The 19,085-nt window shown below is 37.8% G+C and overlaps 1 protein-coding gene across 6 annotated transcripts in view; it reads left to right on the top strand.

Annotated features, from left to right (window-relative positions):
* AUH (AU RNA binding methylglutaconyl-CoA hydratase) overlaps positions 1 to 18,749 on the top strand; it is a 220,587-nt gene extending 201,838 nt beyond the window's left edge. For 2 of the 6 annotated variants that reach the window (XM_053662665.1, XM_053662663.1), the window contains 3 exons: positions 2,020 to 2,070; positions 3,593 to 3,640; positions 18,156 to 18,748. In XM_053662665.1, the coding sequence (XP_053518640.1) occupies positions 2,020 to 2,070; positions 3,593 to 3,640; positions 18,156 to 18,233 (177 nt within the window). In that variant the 3' untranslated portion in view covers positions 18,234 to 18,748. Of the gene's footprint in view, positions 1 to 2,019; positions 2,071 to 3,592; positions 3,641 to 18,155 lie in introns of all 6 variants that reach the window. The other 4 variants (XM_053662664.1, XM_053662666.1, XM_053662660.1 and 1 more) reach the window with 4 other exon arrangements.
* Positions 18,750 to 19,085: the final 336 nt, after the last annotated feature.

The following is a 19,085-nucleotide window of genomic DNA, read 5'->3' as shown; positions in this document are numbered from 1 at the left end:
TCAGAATGGCCATCATAAACAAAGTAATCTTGGAAAGGTTGTGGGGAAAAGGGGACCCTAGTTCACTGTTGGTGGGATTGCAGACTGGTACAACCATTACGGAAAACAGGATGGAATTTCCTCAAAAAACAAACAAACAAACAAAAAAAAAAACCTGCCTTTTGACCCAGCAATTCCACTGCTAGGATTATATCCTATGAACCATGAAACACCAATCCAAAAGAACCTCTGCATCACAATGTTCAAAGCAGCAGAATTTATAATAGCTAATTGCTTGAAACAACATAGGTGCCCATCAGTAAATGAATGGATCAAAAAACTATGGTACATTTAGACAATGGAATTCTATGTAGCTGAAAGAAAGAAGGATTTACTACCCTTTCTACAGCATGGATGGAACTGGAGAGCACTATGCTAAGTGAAATAAGCCAGGTGGTGAGGGGCAAATGTCATATGATCTCACCTTTAACTGTAATCTCATCAACAAAAGGAACAAGCAAGCAAAATATAACCAGACACTGAAATAGAGAACAGGCTCACAGTGACCAGAGGGTACAGGGGAAGGAATTTCAGGGGAAAGGGTGAAAGGTTTACAGGAATCATTATAAAGGACACATGGCCGATAAGTAGCAGGGGTGGGTGGAAACAGGGGAGGGAGATGGAGAGGGTTAGGGTGGGGGAAGGGGTTCAGAGGAAAGGCAGAAAACTTTGCTTGAACAACAATAAGAAAAAATGAATTGATCTTAAAAAAAAAAGTAATGGTATGTATACGAGACATTCCAATCACAATTAAAATAATTCTAAGATACTTGTCTAACTCTGGGAAAATTGTGGCCTCTGGAAAACATTTTTAAGAATGTGACTTGGGAAGAGACTTTTGTAGGTTAATGTTAAATAATTGAAAGCCCTGGCTAAGAAAGCCTCCTCTTTTATACAAAATTTAGTTCTAATATCATGTGTTTGTTTACCTTGCACTGCATGGAGTCCTTTTTTTGTGCCTTATAGTTAGCTTACCTTTTTAAAATTTTATTTATTTATTTGTTTGTTTATTTATTTATTTATTTATTTCATCGTGTGTGAGGATATATTTATTGATTTTAGAGAGAGTGGAAATAGGGTAGGGGAGAGAAAGAAAGATTGATCATTTGCCTCTCACATGCACTGGTATCAGGAATTGAACGTACAACCTAGGTATGTGTCTTGACTGGGGATCAAACCTTCAAACTTTTAGTATAAGGGATGACAGTCCAACCAACTGAGCCACCCACCAGGGCACCCACTTTTATTTTAATTTAAAATACATGAAAAAATATGCCATTGAATTCTAATTCATCACATGTAGACAATTTCTAAGAATTTAAAATATAAATGAGTAACTAAATTCCATTTCAAGGATTGTGGTTTTCTAAGACAAAACTAATGTCTTTTTTTTTCCTATGGAGGTCCCCTAGTTCTTTTCTCTGTGACCCTCACACATCCAGAAGTACTTATTTGGACTTTGTGTTTATACAATGTGGGAACACTTCCTGGAGGACACTTTTTTGCTGTTCATTTCCATCATTGTTAGTCGACATTGCCCATGGAGGACATAGCTAGTGTCTTAAACATTGATGCTGGACCCTTAATGGTGATGTTTAATGATGATGAGTTCTGAACTTCAGTGAAGTTTCTGTCACACTACTATGGATGTATTGTCCTGCCAAACACTTTTTCTCCTTTACTTTTCCCCTTTTCTAAGGAGATTTGCTTAAGAATGGTAAACCCTGTGCCAGGTGCATATCACCTGCTGACCTCCAAAAATGCAGTTTTCTAGCCACAGATCCTATGATTCTACAGAACATGCTGATGCAATGCAGTTGGTACACTTACTGTTTAAGACCTTGTGGGCTCCTAAAAGAGACTCCCATCAGTTGTACCTGGTAGCCATCGCTGCTTGTAGGCCATCTGAATTTTGCTTAGATGTACAACATAAATAATATAAATAATAATTAATATCTGTTTCTTTAACTTTAATTTTAGGGACCTGTTGCAATGCGAGTGGCAAAATTAGCCATTAATCAAGGGATGGAGGTAAGTTCCTTAATGGTTGAGCTTTGTTGTTGGAGTAGGTAGTGCAGATGTAATTTAAATAAACCATGTTTAGCCTTCTACACATTTTTTAATGTTCTAAAACATAGCTCTTTCAATCCTACTATTACTGGAAGCTACTGTGGTTCTTTTTAACTACATCACTGACTTCATTCGGTGAATAGTTATTGTTAATTCATACCAGTCACAGAATTCAGTTATTTCACTGATGGTTGTATTGCTTAATTGACATACTTGTTATTTTGCCATTGAGTTAATATATTTATGGACTAATAGAGAAAACCCAAAGAAATGGGCCTTCTGTGTATTCTTAGTACTGGCATTGTGTTATTAAAAACAAAACATTCTGAGAAGGATTTCCTGGCTTTCTTCACTTTTAAAATACTCATTTTTTTTTTCTCCAAGGAGACACACATGACACAGGGCAAGTGATTGTGGTGTCCTAAAGTCACCCTGCAAGGTGGCTGTGACAGGGTGGAGGCCCCAGGTGAGGAGAGGAAGGCAGGGCAAGAAAGCAATGCAGGCAAACATTGACATTGAACTTTTAATTACAGCAGTTGCAATTATATTTTGGTTAAATTATGGGAGTTTTAAAGGAAGATACTCATTTCTTGCAGACACAGAGCCCATTGGGCTTCATTGCAGTGAAAAGAGATTGAATTTGTTTGCTATAAATGTAGTTTTTAACATGTATGAAGTATTTGATAGATTTTGAAAATTTTTTATATAATGACATTTAGTAGCAAACACCTTATGTGACCCTTACTGTGTGCCAGATCTCTGTCTCTGTCTCTCTCTCTCTCTCTCACACACACACACACACACACACACTTCATTTTAATGCATTTTTTTTGCACTCCATGGATAATTGTGTTTTCATCAACATCAAGGCAAGACCCTCTTCCAGCAAAAAAATTATGACTCACTGAAGGCTCAGGTGATGGGTAGCATTTTTTAGTAATAAAGCATTTTTTAACTAAGGAATGTGCATTGTTGTTTTAGATGTAATGCTATTGCATGCTTAATAGACTACAGTGTAATGTAAACATAACTTTTGTATGCACTGGGAAACCAAAATGTGTGATTTTATTGTGGTATTTGCTTTATTGCTGTGATTTGGAACTGAACCTGCAATATCTCTGAGGTGTGCCTGTATATCTTGGGTACTATATAAAGTCTTTACCTGGATTACCAGTAACTCATTTAATCCTCACAATACCCTCAATTGGTAGGTACTGTAATAGCTCCTTGTTCAGATGTGTTTCTCTCAGGTACAGCAAGGTCAAATATGCCCAAGGTTACACAGCTCCCACATGGTAGAGTCAGAATTTGAACCCAGGCAACCTGTTTCCAAAGGCTCTCCTGATAGTCTTACTTGTGATGTGACATATTACATGGAAGGCTGCTGTTCTTTTGGAATAGGGTTATTAAATTTGAATTTATATTGGTACACCATATTTTAAAAAGTAATTTCTGCTGAAATAAATTATGTTTTCTGCCCTAGGTCGATTTAGTGACAGGGTTAGCCATAGAAGAAGCTTGTTATGCTCAGGTATGTAATACAGTCACATTCAATACAGATACTCCTTACAAAATATGTTTACTTTCTGTATGAGTGAAATTAATTATATATCACTGAGTGAGGTTATACTCATACCCATTCCAGAACCATACAAATGTTAAAATCGGTTGTGTTTGCTATTTGAGTGTTACCAGCTTATGATTGATTCTGCTCACAAACTAATGACCTTTGTCTATATATAACTTAGAAAGCTCTTAGAATAATTAAGTTAGTACCATTTGTTCTACTATAGCTGTTTCTCTTATTCACTTTGTATTTTGTGGGTGTGACTTGAACCCTCACTCCAGTATAGAGAGGTCAGTGGAGAGCAGCAGTGAGCATGTACCTGCAGGGGGCATTGTCTTTTCCTGACATTCTCAGCCTTTGTTCACTAATTTAATTATACGGTTTTCTTTTTTTTTTTAAGATTTTACTTATTTATGTTTATAGAGAGGGAAAGGGAGGGAGAGAAACATCATTGTGTGGTTGCCTCTCACGTGGGCCTGCTGGGGACCTGGCCAGCAATTCAGGCATGTGCTCTGACTGGAAATTGAACCAGCGACCCTTTGGTTTGTAGCCCACACTCAAGTCCACTGAGCTACACCACCCATGTTCAGTTTTCTTTTTGTACACAAATTAGTAGAGTTTCCTATAGAGGAACAAATCTTTCTTCCTTCTCCCTTACCTCCCCTCCCTCCTTCCTTTTCATCTTTCCTTCCTCCTATTTTTATGAAAGGTATTTTTTAGAACATCTGAACTAGCAAAAGATCTTTGTTCTACCTTTTCAGAGAATGGGAAACTGCCTCAGCTTGCATTTAACCATTGTCACATACTAGGAGCATAGCTGGAGTGTTAATTCTGCATGCTCTGTGCGTATGCATCACCACCTGTTATTGATGAGCATGTGCGATTAATGAACTAAATTACAGACCTCTTACAAATAGCATCAGAGTCTGAAGAAAACAATTAAAACCATAATAGGCCATAAATCACACCTTATCAAATGTAAAGGAAGAGAAATTATACCAAGTATTGTGTCAGACCACTGTGAAATTAAACTAGAAATCAGTACCAGATAGGTGGAAAATCCCACTTATTAATAAAGGTAAAACAATGCACTCACATGTCAAAGAAGTCTAAAGAGGAATTATAAAACATTGCTGAATTAAATTAAAAATTTTAGAAAATGAAACTTACGAAAACTTGTGGGAATGCATTGAAAACAGTTGCTTAGAGAGAATTTATAGCATTGAATGAATATAATAGAAAAGAAGATTTAAATCAGTGTTTTCACTTTATTAATAGCAAGTTAAATACAAAGTAAGCAAAAGAAAAAATAAACTTTAGAGCAGAAATCAATGAAATTGAAAATTAAAAAAAAAATTAACAAACCCAAAACTTGGTTCTTTGTAAATATCTGTAATATTGACAGACTTCTAATGAGGCAACCAAGTATGAAAGAGAGAGGATAAAAATTACTAATATCAGAAGTGCAAGCAAGTCCATCACTACAGATCCCATAGACACTGAAAGGATGATAAAGGAATACAATGAACAACTCTTTGCCCACACACTTGTTAACCTAGATAAAATGGACCAATTCCTTGAAATACACAAAATTTACACAAGGAGAATTGGGTAATCTGAATAGTCCTATGTTTGTTAAAGATGTTAGTCAATAATTAATAGCCTTACAAAATAAGAAGCACCAGGCCCAGATGGTTTTCACTGGTGTATTCTACCAAACATTTAAGGAAAAAATTATACAAGTTGGGACTGCCGGCGAAGATGGAGGCATAGGTAGACACATTGTGCCTCCTCGCACACCCAAAAGAAGGACAACAACTTTAAAAAAACAACCAGAACTGATAGAAAACCAAACTATATGGAAGTTTGACAACTAAGGAGTTAAAGAACACACATTCATCCAGACTGGTAGGAGAAGTGGAGACAGGCTCAATGGAGAGGACTCACAGGCAGTGGCTAATGGCTGAAGGACCAGGGTGGGTGAGATGGTATCTGGCATACCCAGTGAGGTGATGGATGGTGGAGTGGGGTGTACAAAGCTGCAGCTGGCCAGCAAGGCAGCACAGGATGGACAGGACCAGTCAGCAGATTGAGGACTGGGCGGTCCCACATTCTTGTGCAAATAAAGTGGGAGAAACAACTAGGAAGTGAAGCAGACTGCATAACCCAGGGCTCCTTCGTGGGGAAGTAAAGCCTCAAATCACTGATTGAAACACCTGTGGGGGAGATTGGAAAGATGGAGACAGAGTAGGAGAGAGCAGATTCCACTTCACCCTACACATGGGAGAAAACCTGGCTGATCTATGGAGGAACAGAGCAAACATCCATATGAAAATAAGAGACCAGATATTGTAGTGGACACTGAAAAACCAGATGGTAAGGAGACAGCTGCAGGACAATAAGGTCCCAGGGACCAGGGTGGCTGCAGCCTCAGCCCCAGGCATGGTGCCCAGCGCCTGGCGCTGGGTATACCACATACTCCTTGGGAGCCTTGGGACTGCCACAGAGTCCTTGAGAGAGAGCTGGGTCAACTGCTCCCTCCCTCCATGGCCAAGCAGGGTTTGAGCAGCACCAGGAGAGACCTGGTTGCTTGATTGCAGAGAAGGGAATAAAGACAAAGAGGCAAACACACAAGGGCCATGATCACTCTTGGAGTCTGTGGTCGCTGGCTTGGGAGAGTTGAGAGTCGCAGTGTTGGGCTCTGACCCCGATAGTCACCAGTCTGGCTTGAAAATTGGGCTCTACTGAGTGGCAGTCTTGACTAGAAGGATTTTCTCAAAAAGTAAAACTGTTAGGGGGATTCTCCTGCGACAGCCGCTCAGCCTACTCCCGACCCAGCCAGATGAAATGCCCCCCATTCCCCCAAGCACTGGGAAGGGTTTGCGCCCAAACCCATGGACCGAGACAGCCTGCCTGGGCTCATGCCTCCACACCACTGCCCACAGCCAAGACCCCTGGGGAAAGAGTGCTCTGAAGAAGACCTGGATCCCCTGCGTGGGGCACTGGGGAGAGACACCAGAATAACTCTTGGGAGAGTTCTCACAAGACTGGCTGAGTACACATCGGGAAGGGAGAAAGGCCAAACCAATCACTCCCCAGCCTGCTGCAGCCACCAAGACCAGAAAAACTGGTTTGGCTGGTTTGAAACCCAGAAGAGGTGTATTTATTTTTTAAGTGATCTTTTATTTTTTTAATTTTATTATTGTTTTATCGTTCAATACCTTTTCCTCTCTTTTCTTCTTTCTTGTTTTATTCCTTGTTCCTTTCTTTCCAAACTTATCGCTCCTTTCACCCTTCTCTTGCCTTTTTTTTTTTAACTCACAAATTAGACAAAAAACTTGGACTGTGAAAGGACCAGAGTCGGACCTAAAGAGGGGGCATCCCAACAGTAGAGACAGAGAGACAAATCTCACTTTGCTGTTGCAGAGAAACTACAACTTACTGCATATTTGTATTTTTTTCATTATTCTTACATCTTTTAACTTAATAGTATTTTTGTATTTCTTTTTTTTTCTGTGTAGTCTTCTTTGCTTGGCCGGTTACATTTTATCATTTGACAGGTTTCCCCTGTTCTCTCTTCCACAGTGTGTTGCTAATTTATTATTGTTCACGTCACTTGTGTTTCTTTAACACACAACTCAAAGTTCTACACGCCCTATTCATGATATCCAGATCACATAGATGCTGTCATATGATTGTTGCTCTAATATTATTGTAAGTAATAGCTGTTCCATACAACTATAAATACTTCAGAACACCCCTTTTGGATCTTAGCCTACTTCACAGTTTCCTGAAGTCTATTTCTGTAGTGGTTAACTCTGTTCTCTCACACACTACACCTATTTACTATCCTTCACTCTCACCTTACCTCAGAATCTGACCTCCTACAACCTCACTGCTTTCTAGATCCAACTCATGATCCTTCTCCCCCCAACTAGAGCACTATCTTCTTTCTATCCTTTCTTAAAAGTGGCTAGTTGGGTTAAAGATCCCGGTACACAATACATAGGCAAAGGATCTCCTATCTCTTCTCTACTGGCTGCTACTGTAAATCTCATAGAATACTCTCCTGCTGTCATAACCATTGTGCCTTCCCTTCCAACTGATCACAAAAAAACAGTAGGTGGTGGTGGTGAACACCAGGATACCCAATGGAAGAGGAAACCCAACAACAAAGGCACCACCAACAAATACCAACAGAAGGAGAAGGAAGTGGAAACCACACAAACCTCAATCCAAGATTTATCTGGAAATACAGCTAAATAGTGGAGAAACTACCCAGTGCAAACAACTGAACAAGAGCAAAAGAGAATCCTCAAAATCTTGTACACACAGAAGAACTACCTTCAATACAACCCGCCCTCACCAGCACAACAAACTACAAAAGGTGATAGACAGAGGGACCATCAGTTAACCAGCTCATGGGAACCCCCAAAAGAAAGACCTCAAAACAATCAAAACCCAAACAGAAGCACAGAGGCAACTTAAAGAACAGCCCAAGACCAGTTTACTTGGGAGATCAAGGAAACTACGCCACTGAATCTCACAGGTATTATACCACAGAAGTTCACACCATGAACCCAGGAAGCCAGAACAAATCAATTTAAGACGCTGAAGCTAACGAGAAGAGTCACACAGAAAAGGGTAAGACAAATAACCAAAAGCCAAATGAAAAGAAAGAGGGAAGCCTCAGAAAGAATGCTAGATGAAGTAGAGGCAACTCAGCTATCAGATATTGAATTCAAAGCACTGCTTATCAGGAAGTTCAAAGAGCTCACAATGAGCTACCAAAAACTACAGGGGAACTACAATGAACTCACTGTGAACTATATCAACATAAAAAAGAAAATAGAAACTATCAGCAAGGGCCAAGAGAATACGATTTCTGAACTGAAGAACACAGTGGAAGGAATAAAAAGCAAGATCGATAAAGCAGAAGATCAGATCAGTGAGCTGTAGGGTAAGGTAGAAAAAAACTCCAAGAAAGAGCAAGAAAAGGAAAAGAGGCTCACACAAAAAAGGAGGGATTAAGAGAAATGCAAGACAGCATGAAATGTAATAATATCTGAATAATAGGGATAACAGAAGAAGAAGAGCAATGGATAAAAGAAAGTATGACAGAAATCCAGGAAACTCAGAGGGTCACAATCAAGGGAAACCCAAAGAGGCCCACTTCAAGACACATCATAATGAAAATGGCAAAATTCTAAGACAAAGAATCTTAAAGGCAGCATGGGAGAAACAGGAAGTAACATATAAGCGAGCCCCAATAAGGTTAACTGGTGCCTTCTCAATGGAAACGCTCCAAGCAAGAAGAGAATGGCAAGAAATATTCCAAGTAATGAGGACCAGAGGCCTGCAACCAGGAATACTTTACCCAGAAAGGTTCTCAATCAAGATAGATGGCCGAATAAAGAGCTTCCAAGACCAAAGAAGTCTAAAAGAATACACTTCCAACAAACCAGCTTTGCGAGAGATGCTAAAGAGACTCCTCCAAGGAAAGGAAGGAAAGGGGAGAGAGAGGACACAGATACAAAAATGGAAATGCATAAGTACCTACCAATAATAGCCTTAAAAGTAAATGGATTAAATGCTCCAATTAAAAGACATAAAATAGCTGAATGGATAAGAAAGTAACACCCACACATGCTGCCTACAAGAGACCCACCTCAGGACAAAAGAGCTACACAAACTGAAAGTGAAGGACTGGAAACAAATTTTCCAAGCAAATGGACAGGGGAAAAAAAAAAAAAAAGCTGGGGTAGCAATACTCATATCATAGAAAATAGAATTTAAAAAGGGACCGTAAAGAGAGACCCAGAGGTCACTTCTTAATACTCAAGACAGAATCTACGAAGGAGACATAAACATTATAAATATATATGTACCCAACATAGGAGGACCCAAATACATAAAGAAAATCTTAGAGGACTTCAAGAATGATATTGACAGCAACACAATTATAGTAGGTGATTTTAACACCCCACTGTCAAAAAATCACTGATTTTGCAAACAAAATCTCAACAAAGATATTGTGGCATTTAACAATGCCCTAGATGAAATGGACTTAACTGATATATATAGAGCCCTTCATCCCAAAGAAGCTAAATACACATTCTTTTCAAATGCACATGGAACACTTTCAAAGACAGACCACGTGATAGGACACAAAACAAGCCTCAACAAATTCATGAATATTGAAATCATACCAAGCATTTTCTCCAACTAAAAGGGACTGAAACTGGAAACCAACCCCAAAGGAAAAAAGCAAATATACTCAAAATCATGGACATTGAATGGCATGCTATTAAAAAATTAATGGCTCAAGAATGAAATTAGGGAAGAAATTAAAAAGTTTCCAGAAACAAATGACAATGAACTCACAACAGCCCAGAACTTATGGGATACAGCAAAGGAAGTCCTCAGAGAGAAGTTCTTAGCAATACAAGCCTATCTATAAAAGATAGAAATATTTCAAACAAATAATCCAACCCTGCGCCTACAGGTGCTTGAAGAACAACAACAAAGAAAACCCAGAGCAAGTAGAAAGAAGGAAATAACCAAGATCAGAGCAGAATTAAATGACATAGAGACTAAAAGCACAATTCTAAGGATCAACGAATTCAGGAGCTGGTTCTTTAAAAAGATAAACAAAATCAACAAGCCTTTAAGTAGGCTCATCAAGAAAAGAAGAGAGGGGACCCAAATAAACACAATCAGAAATGAAAGAGGAGAGATTACAACTGACACCACAGACATACAAAGAATCGTAAGAAATTATTATGGAGGACTGTATGCCAAGAAATTTGAAAACCTGGGTGAAATGGACAAATTTCTAAGAAAATACAATTTTCCAAAACTCAATGAAGAAGAAGCGAAAGCCTGCACATACCAATAACAGCAGATGATATTGAAACAGGAATAAAAAAATTACCAACACACAAAAGTCCTGTACCAGATGGTTTCACAGGAGAATTTTACAAAGAATTTAAGGAAGAGCTAAGCCCTATCCTTCACAGACTATTCCAAAAAATCCAAAATGATGGAAGACTCCAAAACACTTTATGAAGACAGCATCATCCTAATATCAAAGCCAGATAAGGACACAACAAAGAAAGAAAACTTCATGCCAATATCATTGATGAACATAGACTCTAAAATTCTCACCAAAATATTGGCAAACTGCTATCAACAGTAGATTAAAAAGATTATAAACCATGACCAAGTGGTATTTCATCCCAGGGATGCAAGAATGGTTCAATATTCACAAATCACTAAATGTAATACATCACATAAACAAACGCAAAGATAAAAAACACATGATCATATCAATTGATGCGGAAAAAGTATTTGATAAGGTACAGCACACATATATGATAAAAAACACTCAGCAAAGTGGGAATAGAGGGAGCATTCCTCAATATAATAAAGGCCATATATGAGAGACCTAACACCCAGCATCATACATATTCAGTGGGCAAACTAAGAGCTTTTTCACTAAGATCAGGAACAAGACAAGGTTTGCCACTTTCACCACCTTTATTCAATATAATATTGGAAGTTTTAGCCAGAGCAGTTGGACAAGAAAAGGAAATAAAAGGCATCCAAATTGGAAAGGAGGAAACAAAACTGTCATTGTTTGCAGATGACATGATAGTGTACATGGAAAATTCTGTAGACTCTACCAAAAAACTGCTTATCCTAATAAATGAATTTGTAAAACAGCAGGATACAAAGTCAATATCCAGAACTCAAAGGCATATTTATATACCAACAATGAAACAGCAGAAGCAGAAATCCAGAAAAAAATCCCATTCAATATAGCAAAAAGAAAAATAAATTACCTAGGAATAAACCTAACCAAGGAGGTAAAAGACCTTTATGCAGAAAACTACACAACAGTGAAGAAAGAAATGAAGGAAGACATAAACAATTGGAAACATGTACCATGTTCATGTGTTGGAAAAATTAACATCATCAAAATGTCCATTCTACCCAAAGGAATTTACAGATTCACTGCAGTACCTTTTAAAGTATCAAGGGCATATTTTACAGACATAGCATAAACACTTCAAAAATTTATATGGAACCATAAACAACCCCGAATAGCAGCTGCACTTTTGACAAAGAAAAACAAAGTAGGAAGGATCACGATACCTGATACCAAACTGTATTACAAGGCCACTGTAATCAAAACAGCCTGGTACTGGCATACAAACAGGCACGTAAACAAAGGGAACAGAACAGAGAGCCCAGTAATAAACCCAAGTCTCCACAGGCAATTAATATTTCACAAATGGGGTAGTAACATAAAATGGAGTAAAATAGCCACTTCAACAAATGGTGTTGGGAGAAGTGGATAGCTACGGGTAAAAAAATGAAACTTGGGCACCAACTTACACTATATGCTAAATTAAATTCAAGGTGGATAAAATTCTTAAATACAAGCATTGACACCATTAAAGTCCTAGAGGAGAACATTGGCAGGAAAATCTGATATTTCATGCAGCAACATTTTTACTCATATAACCCCAAAGCAAGGGACATAATGGAAAAAATAAACAAATGGGATCTCATCAAAATAAAAAGCTTCTGCAAGGCCAAAGAAAATAGTATTAAAATAAAAAAAGAGCCAACTATATGGGAAAACATATTTGCCAATGATACCTCAGACAAAGGTTTAATTTGCAAAATATACAAAGAACTTACACGACTCCACTCTAAGAAGACAAGCAACCTGATTAAAAAGTGGGCATAGTACTTGAACAAACACTTCTCCAAGGAGGACATATAGAGGATCCAGAGACACATGAGACGATGCTCAGTATTGCTAGCTATCAGAGAGATGCAGATTTAAATCACAATGAGATACCACTTTACACTGGTCAGAATAGCCATCATAAATAAAGGAACAATCAATATGTGTTGGAGAGGTTGTGTAGAAAAGGTGACCCTAGGTCACTGTTTGGGGGACTGCAGATTGGTACAATCACTTATGGAAAACAGTATGGAATTTCCTTGGAAAAGTAAAACTGGATCTCCCTTTTGACTTGAAACACTAATCCAAAGAACCTGTGCACCTCAATGTTCATACTAGCTCAGTTTACAAAAGCCAAGAATTAGAAGCAACCTAGGTGCTCAGCAGTAAATGAATGGATCAAAAAACTATGGTAAATTTACACAATGGAATTCAATGCAGCGGAAAGACTGAAGGAGCTCTTACTCTTTGAAACAGCATGGACGAAACTGGAAAGCATTATGCTGAGTAAAATAAGCCAGGCAGTGAAAGACAAATACTGTATGATCTCACCTCTAACTGGAACCTAAACAACAAAACAAACAAGCTAAATACAACCAAAGACACTGAAATAGAGAACAGGCTGACTGTAACTAGATGGGAGAGGGGAGGGAATTTCAAAGTAAAAGGGGATGGGTTTACAGGAGCAAGTATAAAGAAGACATAGAGAAAAACTAAGGGGAGTGGAAATGGGGGGAGGTGGTGAACACTTGGGGAGTTGGATGGGATGGGAGTAAAAGACAGAAAAATGTACTTGAACAACCATTAAAATAAATAAAAATTTTAAAAAGACACCTGAGAGGTTTGAGCCAGCGGGAGAAAATCCCAGCCTCACAGGATAATTTGTTGGACAAAACCACAAGGTCGTAGAATGTACACAAGCCCACCCAGCAGGGACACAGCACTAGAAGGCCTTAATTTTCTTGTTGAAAGCATGGGAAGTGACAGAAATCCAGCAGGGAGCGAAGCAAGTGCCACTGTTACCTTTGGGACCCCTTCCCACATATAGCATCACAACACAGTGAGGTGGGTCACCACTTTGGTGAACACCTAAGACTCCACTGCTCATTGTGTAGCAGGCACATCAAGACAAAAGAAATGGTCCAAATGAAAGAACAGATGAAAGCTCTAGAAAAAAATACAAGTAAGCAACAAAGAGATACCCAGCCCATCAAATGCACAGTTGAAAACACTGGTAATCAGAATGCTCACAGAATTGGTTGAATTTGGTCACAAATTAGATGAAAAAGTGAAGGCTACACTAAATGAAATAAAGGAAAATGTACAGGGAACCAATAGTTATGGGAAGGAAACTGGGACTCAAATCAACAGTGTGGACCAGAAGGAAGAAACATCCAACCAGAAAAGAATGAATAAACAAGAATTTAAAAAATAGAGGGGAGGCTTAGGAACCTCCAGGACATGTTTAAACGTTCCGACATCTGAATTATAAGGCTACCAGAAGGGGAAGAGGAAGAGCAACAAGTGGAAATCTTATTTGAACAAATAATAAAGGAGAAGTTCCCCAATCTGGGAAAGGAAACAGACTTCCAGGAAATCCAGGAAGCGCAGAGGGTCCCAAAGAAGATGGACCCAAGGAGGAACACAGTAAGGCGCATCAGAATTACATTACTCAAGGTTAAAATGAAGGAAAGAATCCTAGAAGCAGCAAGAACAAAGGAGACAGTTACCTACAAAGGAGTTCCCATCAGACTGTCAGCTGATTTCTCAAAAGAGACCTTACAGGCGAGAATGGGCTTGAAAGTATTTCAAATCATGAAAAGCAAGGACCTACATCCAAGATTCCTCTATTCAGCTAAGCTTTCATTTAGAATGAAAGGGCAAATAAAGTGCTTCCCAGGTAAGGTCAAGTTAAAACAGTTCATCACCAAGCCCTTATTATATGAAATGTTAAAGGGATTTATCTAAGAAAAAGAAGATCAAAATATAAATAATAAAATGACAACAAACTCGCAGTTACTGACAACCACACCTAAAAAAAAAAAGAAAAGCAAATTAAGCAAACAACTAGAACAGGAACAGAAACACAAATGGAGATCATATGGAGGGTTAAGAATAGGGAAGTGGGAGAGGGAAAGGGCAGGAAATGCAGGGAATAAGTAGCATGGATGGTAAGTAGAAAATAGGTTGAGGGTAAGAGTAGTATAGGAAATCTAGAAGGCAAAGAACTTATGTATATGACCCATGGACAGTGACTAAAGGTGGGGAATGTGGGTGGGAGGGATTGTGCAGAATGTAGGGGTGTGAAGAGGGGGAAATGGGACAACTCTAACAGCATAATCAATAAAATAGATTTAAAAATAAGAAAAGAAATTATACAAGTTCCCTACAATTTATTTCAGAAAATAGTAGCAGAAGGAACACTTTCTAAAACTCATGCTATGAGACCAGGATTAATTACATAGATAACAAAACCAAAGAAATTAAAAGAAAGGAAAACTCCAGGCTTTTATTTCTGATTAACATGTATATAAAAGTTCTCAACAAAGTATTAGGAAATCAGATCTAACAATGTATGACCAGAATTATATGCCAGAACCAAATGGGTTTTTCCTCCAAATATGCATGGCTCATTCAACACTTGAAAATCAGTTACTGTAATCTACTACACTAATAGGTTAAGCAGGAAATGTCATAAGAGTTATGTTAACAGATACAGAAAAAGTATTTGACAAAAATCCAGCACCTATTCGTGATTAAATAAAATAATCAGCAAACTATGATTAGAGGGGAACTTCCTCAGCTGAACAAGAATGTTCGCCAAAAATCTCCAGCTAATATACTTATTGACTGATTGGGAACAGTACAGGGATGTCCCCTCTTAGCTCTTCTTTTCTGCATCTACTACAAGTTCTAGCTAATATAATAAGACAAAAAAATAAATAAAAGATATAAGTTTGGAAGGAAGTAAAACTGTTTATTCATAGATGACATGATTGTCTATGTAGAAAACCCCAAAGAATCAATGAAAATGTGTGCTAATTCATAAGCAGTTATAGCAAGATTGTGTATTAACACAAGGTTAATATACAAAAGTCAGTTGCTTCTTCTTATATCCACAATGAGGAATTGGAATTTTAAATTAAAAGCACAGTATCATTTACGTTAGCACAAAAAATATTTAGTTGTAAATTTAACAAAATATGTGCAAGGTTTGTAGGAGGAAAACTGCAAAACTGTCGTTAAAGAAATCAAGATCTAAGTGAATGGAGCGATGTTCCATGTTTATGGATAGTATGATTTAATATTTATAAGATTTCATTTCTTCCCAAAATGACCTATTGATTCATTGCAATGCCAGTAAAAACCCCTAGCAAGTTATTTTTTATAATGGCAAACCATTTCTAAAGTTTATATGGAAAGTCCAAAGACCCAGGTTAGCCAGCACAAGATTGAAGAAGAATAAAGTTTGAGGGATGACGCTACCCAACTTGAAGACTAACTATAAAGCTACAGTATTCAAGACAGTGTAGTACTGGCAAAAGAATGGACAAATAGATAGATGGAATGAAACAGGGAGCCCAACAGTAGACTCATACAAATATAGTCAGCTGATCTTTGACAAGTGAGCAAAGGCAATTTAACACAGAGAAGATAGTCTTGGAAACAAGTAGTACTACGGTAGCTGGACATTCAACTACAAAAAAGGAAGCTAGACCTTACACCCTTCACAAAAATTAACTCAAAATGATTCATAGACCTAAATGTAAAATGAAAAACTATAAAACTTTTTAAAGATAACAGAAGATCTAGGTGACCTTGGATTTGGCAATGACTTTTTAGATAGCCACCAGAAATATAATCTATGAAAGAAGAAAATGATATTTGACTTTATTAAAATGAATGTCTGTTCTGCAAAAGACACTGCAAAGAAAATAAAAAGACAAGCCACAGACTGGGGAAAAGTGTTTACAAAACACAAATCTGACAAAGGACTTATATCTAAAACATACAAAGAACTTAAAGCTCAACAAGAAAATAACCCATTAAAAAGTGGGTTAGAGCCTTGCCTGGTGTGGCTCAGAGGGTTGAGCACTGGCCTGTGAACTGAAAGGTCACTGGTTCTATTCCCAGTCACCATATGCCTGGATTGCAGGCCAGGTCTCTGGTTGAGGGCATGTGAAAGGCAGCCAACTGATGTTTCTCTTTCATGCCAATATACAATGATGTTCCTCTCTTTATCATTCTCCCTCCTTTTCCTTGTCGCTAAAAAAAAATAAAGGTAAGATATGGAAGCAGCCCAAGTGTCCATCAATAGATGAGTGGATAAAACAACTATGAGGCATTTACACAATGGAATACTACTCAACTGTAAAAACGAATAAAATGTTACCCTTTGCAACAGCATGGATGAACCTGGAGAACATTATGCCAAGTGAAATAAGCCAGTCAGAAAAAGACAAGTACCATATGATTTCACTCATATGTGGAATCTAATGAATAAACAACTGACAAGGAAAATTGGGATAGATTCATAGATGGAGAGCAGATGACAGTTAGTGGGGGGCGGAAATTAGGGGGAAGAGGGATTGAGCAAAAGGAAAAATGACTCATGGATATGTGCAACAGTATGGTGATTGCTGTGGGGAGGAAGGTATAAGCAGACTAAAAGGCAATGTAAAAAAATACAGTAGAGATTAAAAAATAAACAATCAAAAAGTAGTGGGTAAGAGTTGATTCCTCACCAGAGTAGATGTACAGATAGGAAATAGTCATAGGGAAAGATGCTCCACATCATATGTCATTAAGAAATGCAGATAAAAACAAGCCACAATTTGGCCATTTCTTACAAAGCTAAACATTGTCTTACTCCATGATCCAGCAATTATGCTATTATATATTTACCCAGATGAGTTGAAGACTAATGTCAACACAAAAGCCTGCATACCAGTGTGTATAGCAGCTTTATTCATAATTGCCAAATTTGGAAGCAGCCCAGGTGTCCTTTAGTAGGTGACTGGATACATTTTGGTACATACGTACAATGGTGTATTATTCCACCATAAATTGCAATGAGTTATCCTGCCACAAAAATACATGAAAGCACTTTAAATAGATATTGCTTGGTGAAGGATTTCAATCTAAAAAGGCTACATATTATGTGATTTTCAACCATATGACATTCTAGAAGAGTTAATGGGGGGTGGTGCAGGAATGAGTAGGTAGAGTGTAAGGGATGTTTAAAATGGGGGAACTATTCTGTATGACACTGTAATGGTGGATACATGATGTACATTTGTCAAAGTCCATGAAATGTATAACCCAGTGAACCCTAATGTAGACTCTTGGATGTTAGTAAATGATGATATATTGATACTGGTTCTTGTAACTAATCTACCACAGTCATGCAGGATTTTAATATTATGGGAAGTGGATGGGGTCTTGAGAGCATCTATGGGACCTCTGAAGTTTCACTCAATTTATTTGAGAACCTAAAATTTTCTTAAAAATAAAGCCTGTTTTTTAAAGCGTATTTGAAATAGAGAAAATGCATATTTAGAGTTAGAATAGTAAATTTGGTCACCTAATTAGAATTGTCCAAATGAGTAGTAGATTTCAGAATTTTAGATTATGTTCTAATAGTTTTCTTAGATAAAACTTGTTAAAGTTCTATAGTTTTTACTTTTTGGTACATGTAACATAATGTTTTGTTTCTCTTAGACCATTCCAACGAAAGACAGACTTGAAGGTCTTCTGGCTTTTAAGGAGAAAAGATCCCCTCGCTATAAAGGAGAATAGAAGAAACGCAATCTTTCAAGTGCCAGTGTAACAAATGCACTTCTGGGGTGTTTTTCAGATCCATGAAGGCCTCAGCACCTGGAATCCCAATGACCAAAGTGAGGAGTGAGGTAGCCATATAGAGAGTTAAACATTTGGAGTCGGTCCATATGTGTGTTCTGTTCCCCTATGTACACATCATATTCATTTAGATTTATAAAGCTAGTGATGTGTACTGTCAAAACAGATTCCAAAGTAGGTAGACATCTTAAAATATTTCTTGCATATGAAGCTTTCTGTTCTTAATGTTTTTAGTGTGAATAATTTATATATTACACACTCTAGGAAATAATGTGATTATATGTCTACTGTACTACAATATGAAAATAAAATTATTTCTATATACCAAAAATGTGAAGTTTTACCAAATAAAGTTTCTAAGGGATTATACACACATGCATACACATATACATCTCAGACTGACAAAGGAAGTGATAGATATTCTGGTGAAATTTACCAAATCCAAATAAAAATCAGTGAAAAGAAAACTTGGGAATTTTTCTCTTACCCATTCTTTTTGAATTTAATAAAATATTATATTTTGGATTTTAGAAGAAACCACCTTTCCATGCTGGTTTCTTGTGTCAGGTGACATCTTTACATGGTCTGTCTTAGTATACACTGTAGTCGATGGAGAATTAACCCAGTCAGAGACTGGGGCCAAAGGCCTTGGGAGGCCAACTGTAGGCCTCGAACTATGGTACTGCTCAGCCCTTCCAGCATGTGGCCTGGCTCCCTGGCCTAACCCAAGAAGAAAATTACAGCCAGGGTTGGTCCCTGGAAGTGGCTTAGAGTCGTGGATTAAGGGTGACG

The sequence above is a fragment of the Artibeus jamaicensis genome, unplaced genomic scaffold (assembly GCF_021234435.1).
Source record: "Artibeus jamaicensis isolate MK-2021 breed Jamaican fruit bat unplaced genomic scaffold, CSHL_Jam_final contig_264, whole genome shotgun sequence".
NCBI classification, from domain to species: Eukaryota; Metazoa; Chordata; class Mammalia; order Chiroptera; family Phyllostomidae; genus Artibeus; species Artibeus jamaicensis.
This window is presented reverse-complemented; position numbering and strand designations above follow the sequence as displayed.